The following is a 19,796-nucleotide window of genomic DNA, read 5'->3' as shown; positions in this document are numbered from 1 at the left end:
ATTGAAGGAATAGAAGCCAGAGAACAGGAACGTATAGAAGCTGACATAGAGAGAGATAAAAGGATCTCCAGGAATGAAACAACACTAAGAGAAATATGTGACCAATACAAAAGGAATAACATTCGTATTATAGGGATACCAGAAGAGGAAGAAAGAGGAAAAGGGATAGAAAGTGTCTTTGAAGAAATAATTGCTGAAAACTTCCCCAAACTGGGGGAGGAAATAATCGAACAGACCACAGAATTACACAGAACCCCCAACAGAAAGGATCCAAGGAGGACAACACCAAGACACATAGTAATTAAAATGGCAAGGATCAAGGACAAGGAAAGAGTTTTAAAGGCAGCTAGAGAGAAAAAGGTCACCTATAAAGGAAAACCAATCAGGCTAACATCAGACTTCTCAACAGAAACCCTACAGGCCAGAAGAGAATGGCATGATATACTTAATGCAATGAAACAGAAGGGCCTTGAACCAAGGATACTGTATCCAGCACGACTATCATTTAAATATGATGGTGGGATTAGACAATTCCCAGACAAGCAAAAGCTGAGGGAATTTGCCTCCCACAAACCACCTCTACAGGGCATCCTACAGGGACTGCTCTAGATGGGAGCACCCCTAAAAAGAGCACAGAACAAAACACCCAACATATGAAGAATGGAGGAGGAGGAATAAGAAGGGAGAGAAGAAAAGAATCTCCAGACAGTGTATAGAACAGCTCAATAAGCGAGCTAAGTTAGGCAGTAAGATACTAAAGAGGCTAACCTTGAACCTTTGGTAACCACGAATCTACAGCCTGCAATGGCAATAAGTACATATCTCTCAATAGTCACCCTAAATGTAAATGGACTTAATGCACCAATCAAAAGACACAGAGTAATAGAATGGATAAAAAAGCAAGACCCATCTATATGCTGCTTACAAGAAACTCACCTTAAACCCAAAGATAAGCATAGAATAAAAGTCAAGGGATGGAAAAACATATTTCAGGCAAACAACAGTGAGAAGAAAGCAGGGGTTGCAGTACTAATATCAGACAAAATAGACTTCAAAACAAAGAAAGTAACAAGAGATAAAGAAGGCCACTACATAATGATAAAGGGCTCAGTCCAACAAGAGGATATAACCATTCTAAGTATATATGCACCCAATACAGGAGCACCAGCATATGTGAAGCAAATACTAACAGAACTAAAGAGGGAAATAGACTGCAATGCATTCATTGTAGGAGACTTCAACACACCACTCACCCCAAAGGATAGATCCACCGGGCAGAAAATAAGTAAAGACACACAGGCACTGAACAACACACTAGAACAGATGGACCTAATAGACATCTATAGAACTCTACATCCAAAAGCAACAGGATATACATTCTTCTCAAGTGCACATGGAACATTCTCCAGAATAGACTACATACTAGCTCACAAAAAGAGCCTCAGTAAATTCCAAAATATTGAAATTCTACCAACCAATTTTTCAGACCACAAAGGTATGAAAGTACAAATAAATTCTACAAAGAAAACAAAAAGGCTCACAAACACATGGAGGCTTAACAACATGCTACTAAATAATCAATGGATCAATGAACAAATCAAAATAGAGATCAAGGAATATATAGAAACAAATGACAACAACAACACTAAGCCCCAACTTCTGTGGGATGCAGCGAAAGCAGTCTTAAGAGGAAAGTATATAGCAATCCAGGCACACTTGAAGAAGGAAGAACAATCCCAAATGAATAGTCTAACATCACAATTATTAAAACTGGAAAAAGAAGAACAAAGGAGGCCTAAAGTCAGCAGAAGGAGGGACATAATAAAGATCAGAAAAGAAATAAACAAAATTGAGAAGAATAAAACAATAGCAAAAATCAACGAAACCAAGAGCTGGTTCTTTGAGAAAATAAACAAAATAGATAAGCCTCTAGCCCAACTTATTAAGAGAAAAAGAGAGTCAACACAAATCAACATAATCAGAAATGAGAATGGAAAAATCACGACAGACTCCACAGAAATACAAAGAATTATTAAAGACTACTATGAAAACCTATATGCCAACAAGCTGGAAAACCTAGAAGAAATGGACAACTTCCTAGAAAAATACAACCTCCCAAGACTGACCAAGGAAGAAACACAAAAGTTAAACAAACCAATTACAAGCAAAGAAATTGAAACAGTAATCAAAAAACTACCCAAGAACAAAACCCCGGGGCCGGACGGATTTACCTCGGAATTTTATCAGACACACAGAGAAGACATAATACCCATTCTCCTTAAAGTGTTCCACAAAATGGAAGAAGAGGGAATACTCCCAAACTCATTCTATGAGGCCAACATCACCCTAATACCAAAACCAGGCAAAGACCCCACCAAAAAAGAAAATTACAGACCAATATCCCTGATGAATGTAGATGCAAAAATACTCAACAAAATATTAGCAAACAGAATTCAACAGTATATCAAAAGGATCATACACCATGACCAAGTGGGGTTCATCCCAGGGATGCAAGGATGGTACAACATTCGAAAATCCATCAACATCATCCACCACATCAACAAAAAGAAAGACAAAAACCACATGATCATCTCCATAGATGCTGAAAAAGCATTTGACAAAATTCAACATCCATTCATGATAAAAACTCTCAGCAAAATGGGAATAGAGGGCAAGTACCTCAACATAATAAAGGCCATATATGATAAACCCACAGCCAGCATTATACTGAACAGCGAGAAGCTGAAAGCATTTCCTCTGAAATCGGGAACCAGACAGGGATGCCCGCTCTCCCCACTGTTATTTAACATAGTACTGGAGGTCCTAGCCACGGCAATCAGACAAAACAAAGAAATACAAGGAATCCAGATTGGTAAAGAAGAAGTTAAACTGTCACTATTTGCAGATGATATGATACTGTACATAAAAAACCCTAAAGACTCCACTCCAAAACTACTAGAACTGATATCGGAATACAGCAAAGTTGCAGGATACAAAATTAACACACAGAAATCTGTAGCTTTCCTATACACTAACAACGAATCAATAGAAAGAGAAATCAGGAAAACAATTCCATTCACCATTGCATCAAAAAGAATAAAATACCTAGGAATAAACCTAACCAAAGAAGTGAAAGACTTATACTCTGAAAACTACAAGTCACTCTTAAGAGAAATTAAAGGGGACACTAATAAATGGAAACTCATCCCATGCTCATGGCTAGGAAGAATTAATATCGTCAAAATGGCCATCCTGCTCAAAGCAATATACAGATTTGATGCAATCCCTCTCAAATTACCAGCAACATTCTTCAATGAATTGGAACAAATAATTCAAAAATTCATATGGAAACACCAAAGACCCCGAATAGCCAAAGCAATCCTGAAAAAGAAGAATAAAGTAGGGGGGATCTCACTCCCCAACCTCAAGCTCTACTACAAAGCCATAGTAATCAAGACAATTTGGTACTGGCACAAGAACAGAGCCACAGACCAGTGGAACAGATTAGAGACCCCAGAAATTAACCCAAACATATATGGTCAATTAATATTTGATAAAGGAGCCATGGACATACAATGGCAAAATGACAGTCTCTTCAACAGATGGTGCTGGCAAAACTGGACAGCTACATGTAGGAGAATGAAACTGGACCATTGTCTAACCCCATATACAAAGGTAAACTCAAAATGGATCAAAGACCTGAATGTAAGTCATGAAACCATTAAACTCTTGGAAAAAAACATAGGCAAAAACCTCTTAGACATAAACATGAGTGATCTCTTCTTGAACATATCTCCCCGGGCAAGGAAAACAACAGCAAAAATGAGCAAGTGGGACTACATTAAGCTGAAAAGCTTCTGTACAGCGAAAGACACCATCAATAGAACAAAAAGGAACCCTACAGTATGGGAGAATATATTTGAAAATGACAGATCCGATAAAGGCTTGACGTCCAGAATATATAAAGAGCTCACACACCTCAACAAACAAAAAACAAATAACCCAATTAAAAAATGGGCAGAGGAACTGAACAGACAGTTCTCCAAAAAAGAAATACAGATGGCCAAGAGACACATGAAAAGATGCTCCACATCGCTAATTATCAGAGAAATGCAAATGAAAACTACAATGAGGTATCACCTCACACCAGTAAGGATAGCTGCCATCCAAAAGACAAACAATAACAAATGTTGGCGAGGCTGTGGAGAAAGGGGAACCCTCCTACACTGCTGGTGGGAATGTAAATTAGTTCAACCATTGTGGAAAGCAGTATGGAGGTGCATCAAAATGCTCAAAACAGACCTACCATTTGACCCAGGAATTCCACTCCTAGGAATTTACCCTAAGAACGCAGCAATCAAGTTTGAGAAAGACAGATGCACTCCTATGTTTATCGCAGCACTATTTACAATAGCCAAGAATTGGAAGCAACCTAAATGTCCATCGGTAGATGAATGGATAAAGAAGATGTGGTACATATACACAATGGAATACTACTCAGCCATAAGAAGTGGAAAAATCCAACCATTTGCAGCAACATGGATGGAGCTGGAGAGTATTATGCTCAGTGAAATAAGCCAAGCGGAGAAAGAGAAATACCAAATGATTTCACTCATCTGAGGAGTATAGGAACAAAGGAAAAACTGAAGGAACAAAACAGCAGCAGAATTACAGAACCCAAAAATGGACTAACAGGTACCAAAGGGAAAGGAACTGGGGAGGATGGGTGGGCAGGGAGGGATAAGGGGGGGGAAGAAAAAGGGGGGTATTAAGATTAGCATGCATGGGGGGAGGGAGAAAGGGGAGGGTGGGCTGCACAACACAGAGAGGACAAGTAGTGACTCTACAACATTTTGCTAAGCTGATGGACAGTAACCGTAATGTGGTTGTTAGGGGGGACCTGATATAGGGGAGAGCATAGTAAACATAGTATTCTTCATGTAAGTGTAGATTAAAAATTAAAAAAAAAAAAAAAGAAAAGAAAGAAAGAAAGAAAAGGGGATTACTCCTTAACAGGATAAAATTATTGGTAAATCAAAGATCAACGCATGCTTTAAATATCCTTAATGTTGATCACTTAAAGGGTGTCAGATTATCAGCTATGGAGGTACTCTTTTCTGATAATATTCCTTTCTCTTAATTAAAAAAAAAAAAAAAAAAGCAGTTACTGTGTGCTGACCTCCAATGAGTTCTGCACAGTGGTATAGAGGGCATGTCAAAGTGTGGGCAAAGGGTCTGTTTGTTTCTATGCAGAAGATCAAGGCCTAGCTTGGATACCCAGAAAATGAACTAAGATACGATATGAGGAGGAGCTTCCGGCATCAGCACTCTCTGGAGGACTTGTGCCGGGGGATGATCATCAAAAAGCCTCTACAGGGATCCGGACGATGCTGCGGTTGTGGCTGCATCCAGCCCACCGTCTCCTGGACTTGCCATAAGAATGAGGAGGGAGATGTCTAGGCTGGCATGTGCATACAGTGAGACAACGAATTTGACCGGATCTATACTGTTGGAACTCAACCAGGAGTTGGGAGGGGTGCAAGTTGTAGCACTCCAAAATCTCATGACTATAGACTATCTATGGTTAAAAGAACATATGGGATGTGAACAGATCCCAGAAATGGGCTGCTTTAATTTGTCTGATGGTTCAAGTACAGTTGGACAATATCCATGATATCATAGATAAATTTTCACAAATGCCTAGGGTGCTTAAATGGTTTTCTTGGCTTCACTGGAGATGGATGGTAATTATAGATTTGCTTTGTTTATGTCACCGTATTCCTATTATGTTAATATGTGTGTGCAAATTAGTTAGTAGTTTAAAACCTATACATACTTAAGGTACTATACAAGAAGATATGTCAAAGAAATAATCAATCCTCCCATGTTTCCTTCATATGCTACATCTATAGCTTTTCTTCTTCCTTCCTAATTACAACCCTTAAATAGAATTCGTGCCTCATATCGAATTTACCGAGTATCATAATTCCTCCAGTTGGTAAAGATACCTCGAGACAAGTGCTGGGCATAGAAGCCACAAGGCATAAATCTGCAAAGAAGTAAAAAAGCTAACCTTTGCAAACAATATGGCTTCTCTCTCACTTACCAACTTTACATTTCCCTGTATGGCCCCGGAAGATGACTGGTTAGCCAGAGACGGGTAAGATTCCTCAAGGGAGGAACAACCTAAGACAGGCACAGTCGCAGGGGGGCCATCAGGTGAGAATTTGGGGATCAACAGAGGTGAGGCTCAGAACCTCACCCCCCCTGCTTTGAGAGAAATCTGCATCCGTGGATGTCTTGCTGCCCTTGTCTAGCCTGGATTAATACTTAGTCCATAGGCACACACCTGATCATCTGATCATCTACATTTGCCTTCTTACAGCACTAAACTATGTTTTCTACCTTTATCTTGCATCTACCTACCACTTCAGCATTTAATTAAAAATAAAAATAATAATAACAATAGGAGAAATGTGGGATCAACATATAAATCAAGTACAAAAATCAAACGAATATTCATATTTGACCTGATTGTTTATAGGTCATATTGCATGATCAAAACCGAAAATTTCTGTGATGAATGCCCTTGTACTGTTCACCATGTAAGAATTTATTCACTATGTAAGAATTCGTTCACCATGTAAGAACTTGTTCGTTATGCTTCAGAAGATTGGAGACTGACGAGAATTAGGCTTGAGATGGATTAATGATTGTACATTGAGCGTTGACCCCCCTATACTGAATTTTATTGTTGTTAACAACCATTTGATCAATAAATATGAGAGATGCCCTCTCAAAAAAAAAAAAAAATGTGGGCTCTTTTTGGCACATGATAGGCTATTACAATCCTATGTCTCTAATTTCATATTTTTAAAATAGTTCCCTCCCAATCTGAGTCCCTTTACTCCACCTTCAAATGGTTCTAGATTGTGGCAACCAAATGCATGAAAAATCAGTACCTCCAACTGCTACCTCAGGGGAGATTTGAATGAAACAGTCTGAAAATTCCAGTAGTGCCTTAGGAAGGGATGGAATCTGTAAAAACTCTGGTTCCTTGTTATTCTCCACAGACTCCTAGAGGTAGCCACAAATCCCAGGAGTATGACATGACGCTCCATCTCATTCTAGAAGATTCTGGCTTCTTCTAGATTATCCTCCCAAGAGGCTCCTTACTTCCCCACATAACTGTCTGGATTGACTTCGTGCTGAAAACGTGCATCTTCCCCGGGCTCAATGATCTGGAGGTAAGCAAAAAAGAGGATGTCAGATTTCAAGGAGTCAACTCTCCAGATATAAAGCTTATTCACGTTCCTGGGCAATTTTAGTCAATGCTTACACTAACTTATAAATCCCGTTTGCTGTCTAATCCTTTATTCTAAACTCCAATTCATTTTCAATTGTGATTCTTGGGCTTTGGTGACCCTGACTCCCAAAGTTACTTAACATGCCTAAGGTCAGACCCAGCAGTCTGATGTCTAATGGGCACTCCAGGTGGCTCTTCTAAGGGAGCAGAGCGCACTTGGAAAATGCCGCTTTATGCTTTTGCACACCTTGGTCATTTTGTGCTGCTTAAATTCTGAACTTCTAACCATACCACAAATGTCAGTAACATGTCCACATCATGAACCATGAGACCAGATGCCTGACCCCTAATCGTAACCCTGGATGCTATGTTTGGCTACAACGCTTAGTCTTAAATTTGCCCTAGTCCTAGGGCTACTGTCTGAAAGTTTGTGTCCCTCCAAATTCCTATGTTGAAATTCTTCCCCCTAAAAGTGAAGGTATTACAGGAGGTGGCGCCTTTGGGAGGTGATCAGGTCATAGGGGCCCTCATGGATGAGATTAGCACCCTTATAAAAGAGACTCCACGGAGCTCGCTTGCTTCTCCCACCATGTGAGGACATCACGAGAAGTTGGCCGTCTGCATCCCAGCAGAGGGTCTTCACCAGAACCTGGCCTTGCTGGCACCCTGGTCTCAGATGTCAAGCTGCAGAGTTGTGAGAAATGAACGTCTGTTGTTCATAAACTACCCAGGCTGCAGTGCCCGGGTATAGCAGCCCAAGTGGACAAGACAGCTAGTTCATGAGATTCTAAACAAATCTTTGCTTAATCCTCTGCTCAGATCTATAACCCTATGTGTTGATTGCAGTAAGTCACGTTGAAGCTAGTATTTCTTAAAACTTCCCTGTTCTGATAAACTTCTTTGACTATCAAGCTGAGGGAAGGTTTGTACAAGAGGGGAGATCAGTGCAGAGATCGTGAGGCAGGGGATACAAATCAGGGAATGTGGCCATGAGAGCTCATTTAGAGCAGATTTGCATGAAAATAGAGCCAGGCATAACTTATGTTTGATTGTTGGATATGCAGACTGTTCCATCTGATACCCTATTGTTAGACATTTACTTGGTTGTAAATAAATGCCTGTAGTTGGTACATGGAGGATGAAAGGCCAATATCAATAAAAAGAGAAAGTCAAAACAGAAGAAATGGAAAAAATTGCACACATACTCACTTTTCCCAAGACTCAACATCTCATTGAAGCCATTATTTCGGCCCAGTTACTTAGGGTGAAATGACTTCAATGAGATCTGTGCCTCTGTGATAAACTGCTTTTCCTGAGATCTGGCACCCACACGTTTCACCCGGGTCATACCTGTGTGTGTCCTTGGCCTTTGGCTGGGTGCTGAGTCAGTGTCTGGAAGGGTGACCTCCTAAGCCGACACAATGAGGTACTCTGTCTACACCTGAGGATCCAGACTTCCCTTCTTCTGGGCCGGTGAACCCAGGCCTCCGTGGTCCTGGGAGCGCTCACACAGCGAGCAGGCTGCGGTCTCGCCTCCACATCAGGAGCTCTGGGTCAAATGCTTGGATCTGGAAGCCAGGTGGCTCTGGCCTCAGGTGGCCCCTCATTCCTCACCCAGCCTCCAGTTCCTTCTCGCCTCCACATCCCACGATCCCGTGTTCCCCCCACTGCAGTCCGGCACCCCCACCCCCAGATCCGAGCTGCTCACACACCTCCTCACACGCTTCCTGGGAGACCCAGGCCTTCCAGCCCATGGATTGGGCGAATTGGACTCTCCGTTGGTGGAACAGACGACTCTTGGAATGGTCGTTCCTGTAGAGGAGCCAAAGGATGGCCAGTTTGTGGCCTTCGTCCTCCTCCATGTCATTGGCCAGGTAGCTGCAGAGATACATCGGGCTGCTGGGCAGGAGCAAGACGGGAAGGATCCCCAGCCAAGGTCAACTTACAAGGAGAGGCACAGGCTTAACTTGACAAAGGACCTACGGGAGCCCTACCAGCATCACACAGGGCCACCCAGTCATCAAGAAGCCCCTGTGGGGCAGGGACCTGAAGGGCACCTCTCACAGCTGGATGCTGAAGACAAAGGCCTTCGGGGAGGCCTGAGGGCGAGCAGTGCAGTTTCCATGCAATGTCCCCATCATCTTCCCTGTGTCCTTTAAACCGGTTGTATGTGCGCACCCTGCGGCTCCCTGCGGAGTGAGGACGTGTGTGCATCCAGAGGGCAGGAACTGACTGGCCGGTTTCTGTAGTCATAGCTTCCCTACCATGTGGCTCGGGCTGGAGTATGGGTGCCACGTGCCCTTCTCAAGGCTCTCCTCCCAGCCCTCCTAGTCCCTGGCATGGAATGCAGTCTACAAGATTTCATTGAATGAATGGACAGATGGACGGATGCTTTTATCTCACAGTCAAATGCCATACTGATTGCCTCATGGACTCAGTGTAGCTTAAACGTTTGCAACACAAAGTAGCGTGCTGAGGGCTTTATGAACATGTGGATATTTTGACAAGACCTGCCTGCAACGGTGTCTGGTCTGATAGTTTGGAGAAGGGGAGGGGGGAGATAAGAAGTGAAGTAAATATTACCCAGAACGTGACATGACACTAGGATTTTAGCTGATGTGCTACTGGGGGACCGCAGTTAGGGGTCCAGGGGAGGCATGGGAACAGTCGTGCTCTTCGCACCGACTTTAAGGCTAGGTCATTTTCTTCCAATATATATATGTCTGAAAGACACCTACAAGTCAGAAGACACAATGTGAAAACAGAGGGAAGGGATTTCAGATGGAGCATTGGAACAAAGCAGTGCAATATGAGGACCATCAGCAAGTGTGATGCTGACTGTGGGGAGGGTTGAGTTCAGACTGAGAAGGCTGGCCTCGGCTTAGAACCCCCTTAGCTGGTGACATTGCTGAGGAGGGGTGGGGAGCATTAGACCTGTGTTCTTGGAGGATTTGGGGCACGTAAAGCCTTGTAGAAAGCACGGATGGGGAATGTTTACACTCGGTCTGTGTCACATGACGAGGGCCTGCATTGTGGCGTCTGCCTGGGAACCCAGAGTTGGACGGTCCACTTGATGTGGACTCAGGCAGGAGAGCAGCCGAGGCTTCTGAGGGACGCGGTGCGGTCTCAAGCCTGGCCATCTGGGGACAGCGTGGTGCCCATTCTGTCCCTCTTCTTGGAGGGTTTTGTGTGGTCTTTTGTTTGTTCCTGTGTTTTAACTGGTGTTAGACTTGTCTGTCTCCACAGACAACAGTATAGAAACCACTCTGTTATAATCCTATCCTTGGTATACCAAACTGAACATTATGTGTGGAGTAAAAAAGAAAATAGATGCAAGGTCAGAGTCCCACACCTCTCCCTCTGCCCTCCCAGAGGACTGATTGTTGATGGCCGGCCACTGACAGCAATACTCACAGAGCTATGAAGAAGTGAATTCGCTGGTACTCCCAGGAGGGGAGGCCAGCCCGGCTGAAATATGCTATGACCATGGCCAGGAGATACTGAGGAAGAGAAGAACGCCACAGGAGAGTGGTCACATCCCAGAAGAAGAAGGATGGGGGGGTGAGGGAGGGGCAGGCTGGGGGCAGACTCCGCCCGTGTGGGGAGAGGGGCTTTAGGACGCTCGTGGATGGCAGGCTTTGCTGGTGGGACGCCGGCTATTTAGGACAGCCGCTATCAGAAGGGTCTTTGATAAGCTGGCACAAAGGGGAGTCCCCAGGGCCGAGGCGAGAAGGGACTTGCGTTGGCAGCCAAAGGGGTGGAACCCAGAGGAGTAGGGGTGGGGGCAGGGCTGCCCCTTCACACGCAAGGTGCCTCCAGGCCCCGCAAAGGGCAGTGTGGACAAGGCACCGAGTTGGAGACAGAGGCGAGATGGTGGGTTTAGAAGGCATCCCTCCAGCCCCCCAGCTAGAGAGGGAACACATGTCAGTGGACAAAGTTACCTTGTCAGATATCCTCAGATTTTTGTCCCAGGCCAGGAATCTTTTCACAACACGGTCCCCTGTGAAGAGAGGCACAGGTTACAGGGACAGCTGGAGCAGGGCTGAGCAGAGAGCAGCCATGCCTCCTGATGGGACCTTTTGGGGTGTGGAGGCCTAGGTGCACTCACTGGGCCAGAAACACGCTGCCACCCTTCTTTGGTGGCTGGGGGGGGGCAGGCATTGTCTCCCTTGACGGTCACGTCAGCGCGCCCAATGGCCTGTGAGCACCCCGCAGGCTGACGGAGGCATTTAGATTTGAAAGCCTCAGGGGTGCAGTGGAAGCCGAGCTTTCGTGTTCCAAGTGCAGACTGCTTCTGCCTCTGGCCTAATCCTGCCTCATTTCTAAGTGTCCCCGGAGGAGTCCTCTGGGAACAGAGAGGTCACCAACTGACAGGGAATTCTTTTCCATTGGAAAAGTCTAGTCGCTGGAAGTTTCTCTAAAGGGGAATAGGCTCAGGGTTCCCCCTACCAAGCAGCCTTTTGAAGGCCTCGTGGTGCTCGGGCAGCACCGGGGACACCCGCCGTCGCTTCAGCCTCATCTTGAGGCCGCACAGCATGTCCACGACCCAGGCGTCCGCCGTGCCCAGGGCTGCCTCCTCCGACTCCTCCTGGAGAGCGGCCGACCTCTCCCGCTTCCCGCGCCATCTGGAGCCCTCTGGCAGAGGGCTGCTGTGTGCCTGGGCTGCTTGACAAAGAAACAAGGTGACAGCGTCCAGCTGTTGTCTTTGGGATTCATCCCTTGGTCCCCGTGTCCCCTCCCACTCCACTGCAACTACCCCCAAAAGAGAAGCTGCTCCTAGCGTCTCTGCTGTCGCAGACCGTGGCCTTCTCCCCAGCCATCTCTTCATCCTTCTCCTTTGCTGGCAGCCATCTGCCCCCATCCACTTTGCCATTGTTCCGTCTCCCCGTTCTTAACAGTCTTCCTCATTTAGATAATTCCTCCAGGTGCCCTTCCCCGTGTGTGTCCTTGTCCCCACACCTACACCCTCGTCCTCCAGTCCCTGGCCTTCTCAGTGTCTCCCTCCTTCACACAAGCCCCACCTGGGTAGGCCTTTCTGCCGTCGGCTCCCCGTCCTCAAGCCCCTCGTCCCTCCGCTGCCTCACCTGGCGGTCCTGGTCTCTGTGCGTCCAGCATCACGTCCGGCTGGTGCCCGGAGGGGCCAGGGTGGGGCCTCTGGCTCACAGCCTGGGAACTCGATGGAACACTGGCCATGATTTCTGCCCAAGTCTCGCCCCATCCGGGACCAGACCCTGTGCAAACTCCTCTTGTGGATTCTCACTGAATGTGAGCCCGTTATCCCTACTCCAGGCTGAGGAGACCCTAGGAGTAGAGAAAGCTCTGAGAAGGTGCTTCTGGCTACCTGTGCTGCCAAGCACCTGCCAACCAGGAGGGTTGGAATCCTGTGAGGTCATAGGTTGCTGCAACCTAGCAACCAGTTTGAAGGAAAAGCAGGCAACTGCCAGTCCAATCTGAACAGGGGCAAACAAGGTCTCCTGCCACTTGCCCAAGTTGTGACCACCCCCCAAGATGATCCTCGAGCCGTCCAGGTCACCTTTCAGCCCTCCCCCACAGATGACGTGTCCTCTCCACTCTCCACTTGACACATGGGTGGACTCTCACCCTCTGTCACGTTCTCCTACGGAGCATGTCTAGTGAGTGGCTAGGAAATTCAGGGTACGAAGAAACAGTCAGCCCTACAAGAGTAACATAGGTATGTAAGAAAGATCCCAGGTACATTGACTTGGCCTCAAAGGTTCACTTTAAAACACTTGACAGAACAGAGCTCTTCTGCTCAATGTTCACTGACACTAGAGGGACTCTAGTACAGACCACTGTACAGAGGGACACATCCTCACCCATCAGGCACCTTTGAGCCCAAGAGAACATTTTGAGGATGTGGAATCATAGAATATGGTACCTGTGCTCATGCCCACTTCAAACGGTGCCTACAATTTCAGCAAGTTTATGGATTTCCCAGAGCCTGCCCCTCAATTCCAATTAAGAAACTCTACTCTGTGTATAAAACTTCCGATTATGTGTATCGCTTTGTCCTGGAAATTTCACCACCATTTGTGTATCATATGAATAAAATGTCACATGCACAATGAAAAGGAGTTAAATACCTAGGAATAATCCTAACCAAGGAACTGAAAGGCCTTTACCCTGAAAACTACAAGACACTCTTAAGAGAAATTAAAGAGGACACTAATAAATGGGAATTCATCCCATGCTCTTCGCCAGGAAGAATATAGTCAAAATGTCCATCCTGCCTAAAGCAATATACAGATTCAACGCAATCCCTATCAAAGTAGCTACAGCATTCTTAAATGAACTAGAGAAAGTAGTTCTGAAATTCATATGGAACCACAAAAGACCCCAAATAGCCAGAGCAATCCTGAGAACAAAGAATAAAGTGAGGGGGGGGGATTGTGCTCCCTGTCTTCAAGCTCTACTACAAAGCCACAATAATCAAGACAATTTGGTACTGGCACAAGAACAGACCCATAGACCAGTGGAACAGTACAGAGGAGGCAGATATTAACCCAAACATATATGGTCATTAATATACAACAGAGGTGCCATAGATATGCAATGGGGGAAATGACAGCCTCATCAACAGTTGGTGTTTGCAAAACTAGACAGCTACATGTAAGAGAATGAGACTGAATTATTGTCAAACCCATACGCAAAAGTAAAATCAAAATGGATCAAAGACCTGAATGTGGGTCATGAAACCATAAAACTCTTAGAAAAAAAATAGGCAAAATCTCTTGGACATAAACATGAACAACTTCTTCACGCACATATCTCCCTGGGCAAGGGAAACAAAAGCGAAAATGTACAAGTGGGTCTATATCAAACTAAAAAGCTTGTGTACAGCAAAGGACACCATCAAGAGAACAAAAAGACATCCTACAATACGGGAGAACATATTCATAAATGACATGTCTGACAAGGGGTTGACATCCAAATTACATAAAGAGCTCACGCAGCTCATCACACAAAAAGCAAATAAGCCAACTAAAAAATGGGTAGAGGAGCTGAACAGACACTTCTCCAAAGAAGAAATGCAGATGACCAACAGTCACATGAAAAGATGCTCCACATCCCTAATCATCAGAGAAATGCAAATTAAAACCACAATGAGATACCATCTCACACAAGTTAAGATGGCCAACATCCAAAATACAAAGAGCAACAAGGATGCCAAGAAAGGGGAACCCCCCTACACTGCTGGTGGGAATGTAAACTATTTCAACCATTGTGGAAAGCAGTATGGATGTTCCTTAAAAAACTAAAAATAGACATAACATTTGACCCAGGAATTCCACTCCTAGGAATTTACTCTAAGAATACAGCAGCCCAGTTGAAAAAGACATATGCACCCCTATGTTTATTGCAACACTATTTACAATAGCCAAGAAATGGAAGCAGCCTGATTGTCCATCAGTAGATGAATGGATAAAGAAGAGGTGGTACATATACACAATGGAATATTGTTCAGTCATGAGAAGAAAACAAATCATACCATTTGTAGCAACATGGATGGAGCTAGAGGGTATTATGCTCAGTGAAATAAGCCAGGTGGAGAAGGACAAATATCAAATGATTACACTCATCTGTGGAATATAAGAACAAAGAAAAAAGTGAAGGAACAGCACAGAGGCAGACTCACAGAACCCAAGGATGAACTAACAGTTACCAAAGGGAAAGGGACAGGGTAGGATGGGTGGGAAGGGAGGGATAAGGGGGAGAAAAGAGGCATTATGATTAGCACACATAATGTAGCGGGGAGCAACATGGGAAAGGCAGTGTATGCAGAGAAGACAAGTAATGATTCTGTAGCATCTTGCTGCACTGATGGATAGTGACTGTAATGGAGTATGTGGGCGGGACTTGATATTGAGGGGAGTCTAGTGACCATAATGTTCAAGTAATTTTACATTAACGATACCAAAATATACAACAACAACAAAAATGCCACATACAGAGAAAGACTTAGTGGGGAAACCTCCAATTCAGGAGAGACAAGGATGTTTTGTGAAGGTGGGGGCACACAGGGGCACAGACGCAGACTGGAAACCACCCACTTGAAGGCTTGCCACAAGCCAGGTGGCTCCTCCTGAGCTCTGAGCCTCTGCTTTTCACCTGGGCATCTGAATCTCACGTTTTCTTTTTCAATTTTTACTGTGGTAAAATAACATAAAGCTTACTGTTTGACCCATTTTTAAGGGGACAGTTCTGGGGCACTGAGCATTTTAAACTTTACAGCTGTCCCTGACCATCCATCTCCAGATTGACACTACACCCATTAAAGAACACCTGCCCTGTCTCCCCTCCACTCCCTGGCACCCACCATCCTCCCCTCTGTCTCTATAGCTTTGGCTCTTCTGGGTCCCTCATTTAAGTGGAATCCTACAAAACTGGTCCATTTGTGTGTGGCTTATTTCATTCAGCACAGTGTCCTCAAGGGCCACCTATGTGGCAGCACATGCCAGAACTCCCTTTTTAAGGATGAGTAATATGCATTTTATATACATATACACATACCACATTTTACTTATCCATCCATCAGATATTTGGGTTGTTCCTGCATTTTGGCTCTGTGTCTTACTTTCGATCCATTGCTTGAATTGGTGAGAAGGACATCCCTTTTACAGGATATACGTGAAGTTTTATTTTGTATTTTGATGACTTCCATTGTCATCAATGGAATGGTTTAGACCATACCAAGGATGAGTAAAGTCCAATCAGTTCATCTGGAAAACAATATGGAGGTTCCGAAAAGATTAAAAATAGAACCAGCATATGAACCAGCAATTCCACTTATGGGTGTTCATCCAAGGCAGATGAAAACAGGATCTTGAGATGTGTGCACTCCCATGGCCACCTCAGTATTATTCACATTTTCCAAGATAGGGAAGCAACCTAAGTGGCCATCAGCAGATAAATGGATAAAGAAGATGTGGTTGACAGATACTGATCTGCACAGAATGGAATATTATTCAGCCACGAGAAAGATGGAAATCCTGTATGGATGGACCTGAAGGGTATTATGCTAAGTGAAAGAGGCCACACAGATAAAGGCAAGTTCTGTGTGGTCTCACTTCCATGTGGCATCTAAAATAAAGAAATCAAATTCAAAGAAACAGAAAGGAGAGAAGGGTTTCCCAGGAGCTGAGGGGTGGTCTCTGAGCTTCCCCTTCTGTGACCCATATTGAAGCCCCAGGAAAATGACAGTGAGTCCTAAAGACAGAAAAGAATTCTGTGATGGGGACATGGAGAGGTGGTGCTTGGTACGGACCTCTCAGATCCTGTGCCTGAATTAAGGGCTACTTATTAAGGGCAACTGCTGGTGTTTAACTTTTATGCATTCCCCTTCCCCTATGGCTGAGACACTCTTAGTGGACCCCAAAATAAGCTTAGTTGTATTGTTGTCCTTGCCTCTCTGACAAGTGTTGCAAAAGTGACGTAAGTACCAGAGTGCCCATTTCCATGCTCTGCTCTTGTTTTGAAATAAAGATTCATCCTTTGTAAGACATTTTCAGGATTGTCTCATTTTCTTTGTTGAGATAGCAAGTCCTTCCCCACCATCTGGTCTTAAATTTCTTCATCTATAAAATAAAACACTTAGGCTGAACTGAAAGGGGCTTTCCTGTGTTAACATAACCAAGGCAGTGAGAAAGCAGCCACAGGAAAATTGACAGAACCGGGGACATAGTGTTTGGGGTGAATTGTATCCCCCCAAAACTCATATGTTGGAGTCCAAAACCCTACTTGTCATTGGAAATAAGGGCTTTACAGATGCAATCAAGTTAAAGTGAGGTGATTAGGGTGGACCTTAACCCAGTATGACTAGTGTATCCTTTTAAAAAGGGATATTTGAACACAGAGATACAAATAGAGGAAAGACACTGAGAAGAGAAGGAGAGAGGGCACAGCCATCTACAAGCCAAGGAGAGAGGCTGTGAACACATCCTTCCCCCACAGCCCTCAGAGAGAACCAACCCTTCTCACAGACACCTTGACGTTCTGGCCTCCAGAATGTATGACAGTAGACTTCTGTGGTTTAAGCCGCCCGGTTGATGGTTTTTGTTACTGTGTCCTTAGGAAACTGATAGAACCAGTATTTTGAATGAGAAGGAATTCCGATTTGACACTTTCCTGACCCTGCTGCTTCCCCTTCCTTTAATGTAAGATGGGTCCCTAGCCCTCAAAGAAGAACCCCTTCTTTTATGCCAGATCAGAAACACAAGCTTTCTTAGTTTCTGACGGTTCCCAGTCAGAGTAACCTCATGAGTTTTGAAGAGACAGTTGAAAGCTTTTAAGAAATAGAATGATTTCCAAATCTTGAAGATGGGTGCCAGTTATCTTCATAAAACTGATGCATTAAAGAGAAAGAATAATTAGGAGTAAACACGGGCAACAGCTTAAAAAATTAAGGATGGGAGAGGCTTCTTCAAGTAATGTCAAAACATGAAAAGTATGAGGAGGAAGTGAAACAATTGTACACAACAGATTAACAATGTCTATGGGAAAATAAAAGTAAGTTAAAAAGATAGATGACAAATTGGAGAAATAGTTGTGTTTTACTCAAATACAAATACAAATAGAGATAGTTTTCTATTCTAAATAGCAGTATATGAAGAAAGTTGAATGAAGCCACAGTAAAAGGTGGATTTCTGGCGAAGATGGACTCACAGGGCAGAATTTACCCTCCCAGATTAAACAAGCTTTCAATACGGGGGATGTAAAGTGACTGTTTTTAGCCGTTTGGAGAGAGGGGTGAGCCCCGCGAGCAATCCAGCTCACGGCCCAGGGAGTGTCCTGGTCACCGTACAGCGCAGGGGACCTGGGAGCGCAGCACGGCGCTGAGCTGCAGGGACGCAGTGGAACGTTGAGTGGGGCACGGCAGCTGGGAATCAGCGGGCACAGAGGCAGTGCCGGGCGGGTGCAGAGGCCATCCCAGTCTTGAGGTGAGCACCGGTCAGTGAAGGCGGGGAGGGAAAAACTGGCGCCCAGGACCCAGATTAGGAGTGCTGTGTGTCCTCACGGTTGGGCGCCAGGTAATCAGTGCAGCTTCCATCCTTCTGGTGAAAATGGAAAAGAGCAGAGAAATGAACCCTTGGAGGTGTCCCAGAAGATGGTGGTCCCTGTCATCTTCTTACGGAAAATACTGGAAAACCTGAACTGGATCAGTGACGGAAGAACCAAGCGACTCTCGGAGGTCTTGGAGTGTTGAGGTTTTATTTTACACGTGCGGGCTTAGAGGGGAGTAATCTCCCAAGGTCTGGTCCCCGAACAAAGGCAAGGGGAACAATATACATCTTTCTGCCTCCGTATCTGCAGCATTTCTACATGCAACGACAAACGAGCAAGCAAGGGGGAGTAAGTGCCTGGCATATCGAGGAGAGAAGGGGAGTGGGAAGTTAATGGAGTTTCTCTTTTCTTTGTTAAGAAGAGTAGTAGAAGGGAGCCACCTGGACTAGATTGCTGTCCTTATAAATTTTTTCCCTATCAATCTGAATTCCAGCATTCCATCGGTAAGAATTCAGGCACGGGTACGCTTATCAGCAGCAAGACCTGGGAAAGACTTCCTGGTCTCGCAGCCTCTGTGAAGAGCAATTGTGGAGAGGCACACGTTTTGCGCAGGATTAGTTTAATGCAGCAGTTTGGTGGGAGAAATTGGGAATGGGTTTGGGGCCGATTCATCTAGATGAATCCATACTACCTATTCCCTTTTTATTTATTTTTTCCCTTTTTAAAAATTAAGGTATTATCGATATACACTCTTACGATATACACATGAAAAAACAATGTGGTTACTACATTCACGCATGTTATCGTGTCCCCCCCCATACCCCATTATAGTTACTGCTCAACAGTATAGTAAGATGCCACAGAGTCACTATTAGCCTTCTCTGTGCTACACTGTCTTCCCCATGATCCCCCCACACCATGTGTGCCAATCATAATACCCCTCAATCCCCTTTTCCCTCCCTTCCCACCTGCCTTTCCCCACCCCTCCCCCCTGGTAACTGCTAGTCCCTTCTTGGAGTCTGTGAGTCTGTTGCTGTTTTGTTCCTTCAGTTTTGCTTCACAAATGAGGGAAATCATTTGGCACTCATATTTTTCCGCCTGGCTTATTTCACTGAGCATAATATCCTCCAGCGCCATCCATTTTGTTGCAAATGCTAAGATTTGTTTCTTTCTTATGGTTTAATACTATTCCATTGTTTATATGTACCACGTCTTCTTTATCCATTCATCTACTGGTAGACACTTAGGTTGTTTCCGTATCTTGGCTATTGTAAATAGTGCTGCAATAAACATAGGGGTGCATATGCCTTTTTGAATCAGAGAAATTATGTTCTTTGGGTAAATTCCTAGGAGTGAAATTCCTGGGTCAAGTGTATTTCTATTTTTAGTTTTTTGAAGAACCTCATATTGCTTTCCACAATGGTTGAACTAGCTTACATTCCCACCAGCAGTATAGGAGGGTTCCCCT

The 19,796-nt window shown here is 44.6% G+C and overlaps 2 protein-coding genes across 2 annotated transcripts in view; one reads left to right on the top strand and one right to left on the bottom strand.

Annotated features, from left to right (window-relative positions):
- The window catches only part of LOC108384116 (cytochrome P450 3A12-like), a 34,010-nt gene extending 26,798 nt beyond the window's left edge, over window positions 1-7,212 (top strand). Inside the window, exon 11 of the mRNA XM_073215109.1 lies at window positions 7,074-7,212. Coding sequence (XP_073071210.1) covers window positions 7,074-7,113 — 40 coding nt within the window. The 3' untranslated portion in view covers window positions 7,114-7,212. The remainder of the gene's footprint in view (window positions 1-7,073) is intronic.
- A 646-nt stretch (window positions 7,213-7,858) lies between these two features.
- On the bottom strand, window positions 7,859-13,124 carry LOC108407603 (speedy protein E4-like). Its single transcript, XM_037003706.2, has 6 exons — window positions 12,391-13,124; window positions 11,756-11,968; window positions 11,248-11,306; window positions 10,721-10,806; window positions 8,657-9,184; window positions 7,859-7,990 (listed from the first exon to the last, which is right to left on the bottom strand). Exons 1-5 carry the CDS (start codon window positions 12,497-12,499, stop codon window positions 8,917-8,919), a joined length of 735 nt encoding a protein of 244 aa, XP_036859601.2. The 5' UTR covers window positions 12,500-13,124; the 3' UTR covers window positions 7,859-7,990; window positions 8,657-8,916.
- Between the last annotated feature and the right edge of the window lie 6,672 nt (window positions 13,125-19,796).

Source organism: Manis javanica, chromosome 10 (genome assembly GCF_040802235.1).
Source record: "Manis javanica isolate MJ-LG chromosome 10, MJ_LKY, whole genome shotgun sequence".
Classification (NCBI taxonomy): domain Eukaryota; kingdom Metazoa; phylum Chordata; class Mammalia; order Pholidota; family Manidae; genus Manis; species Manis javanica.
The sequence above is the reverse complement of the archived record's forward strand: the minus strand, read 5'-3'. Positions and strand labels throughout refer to the sequence as shown.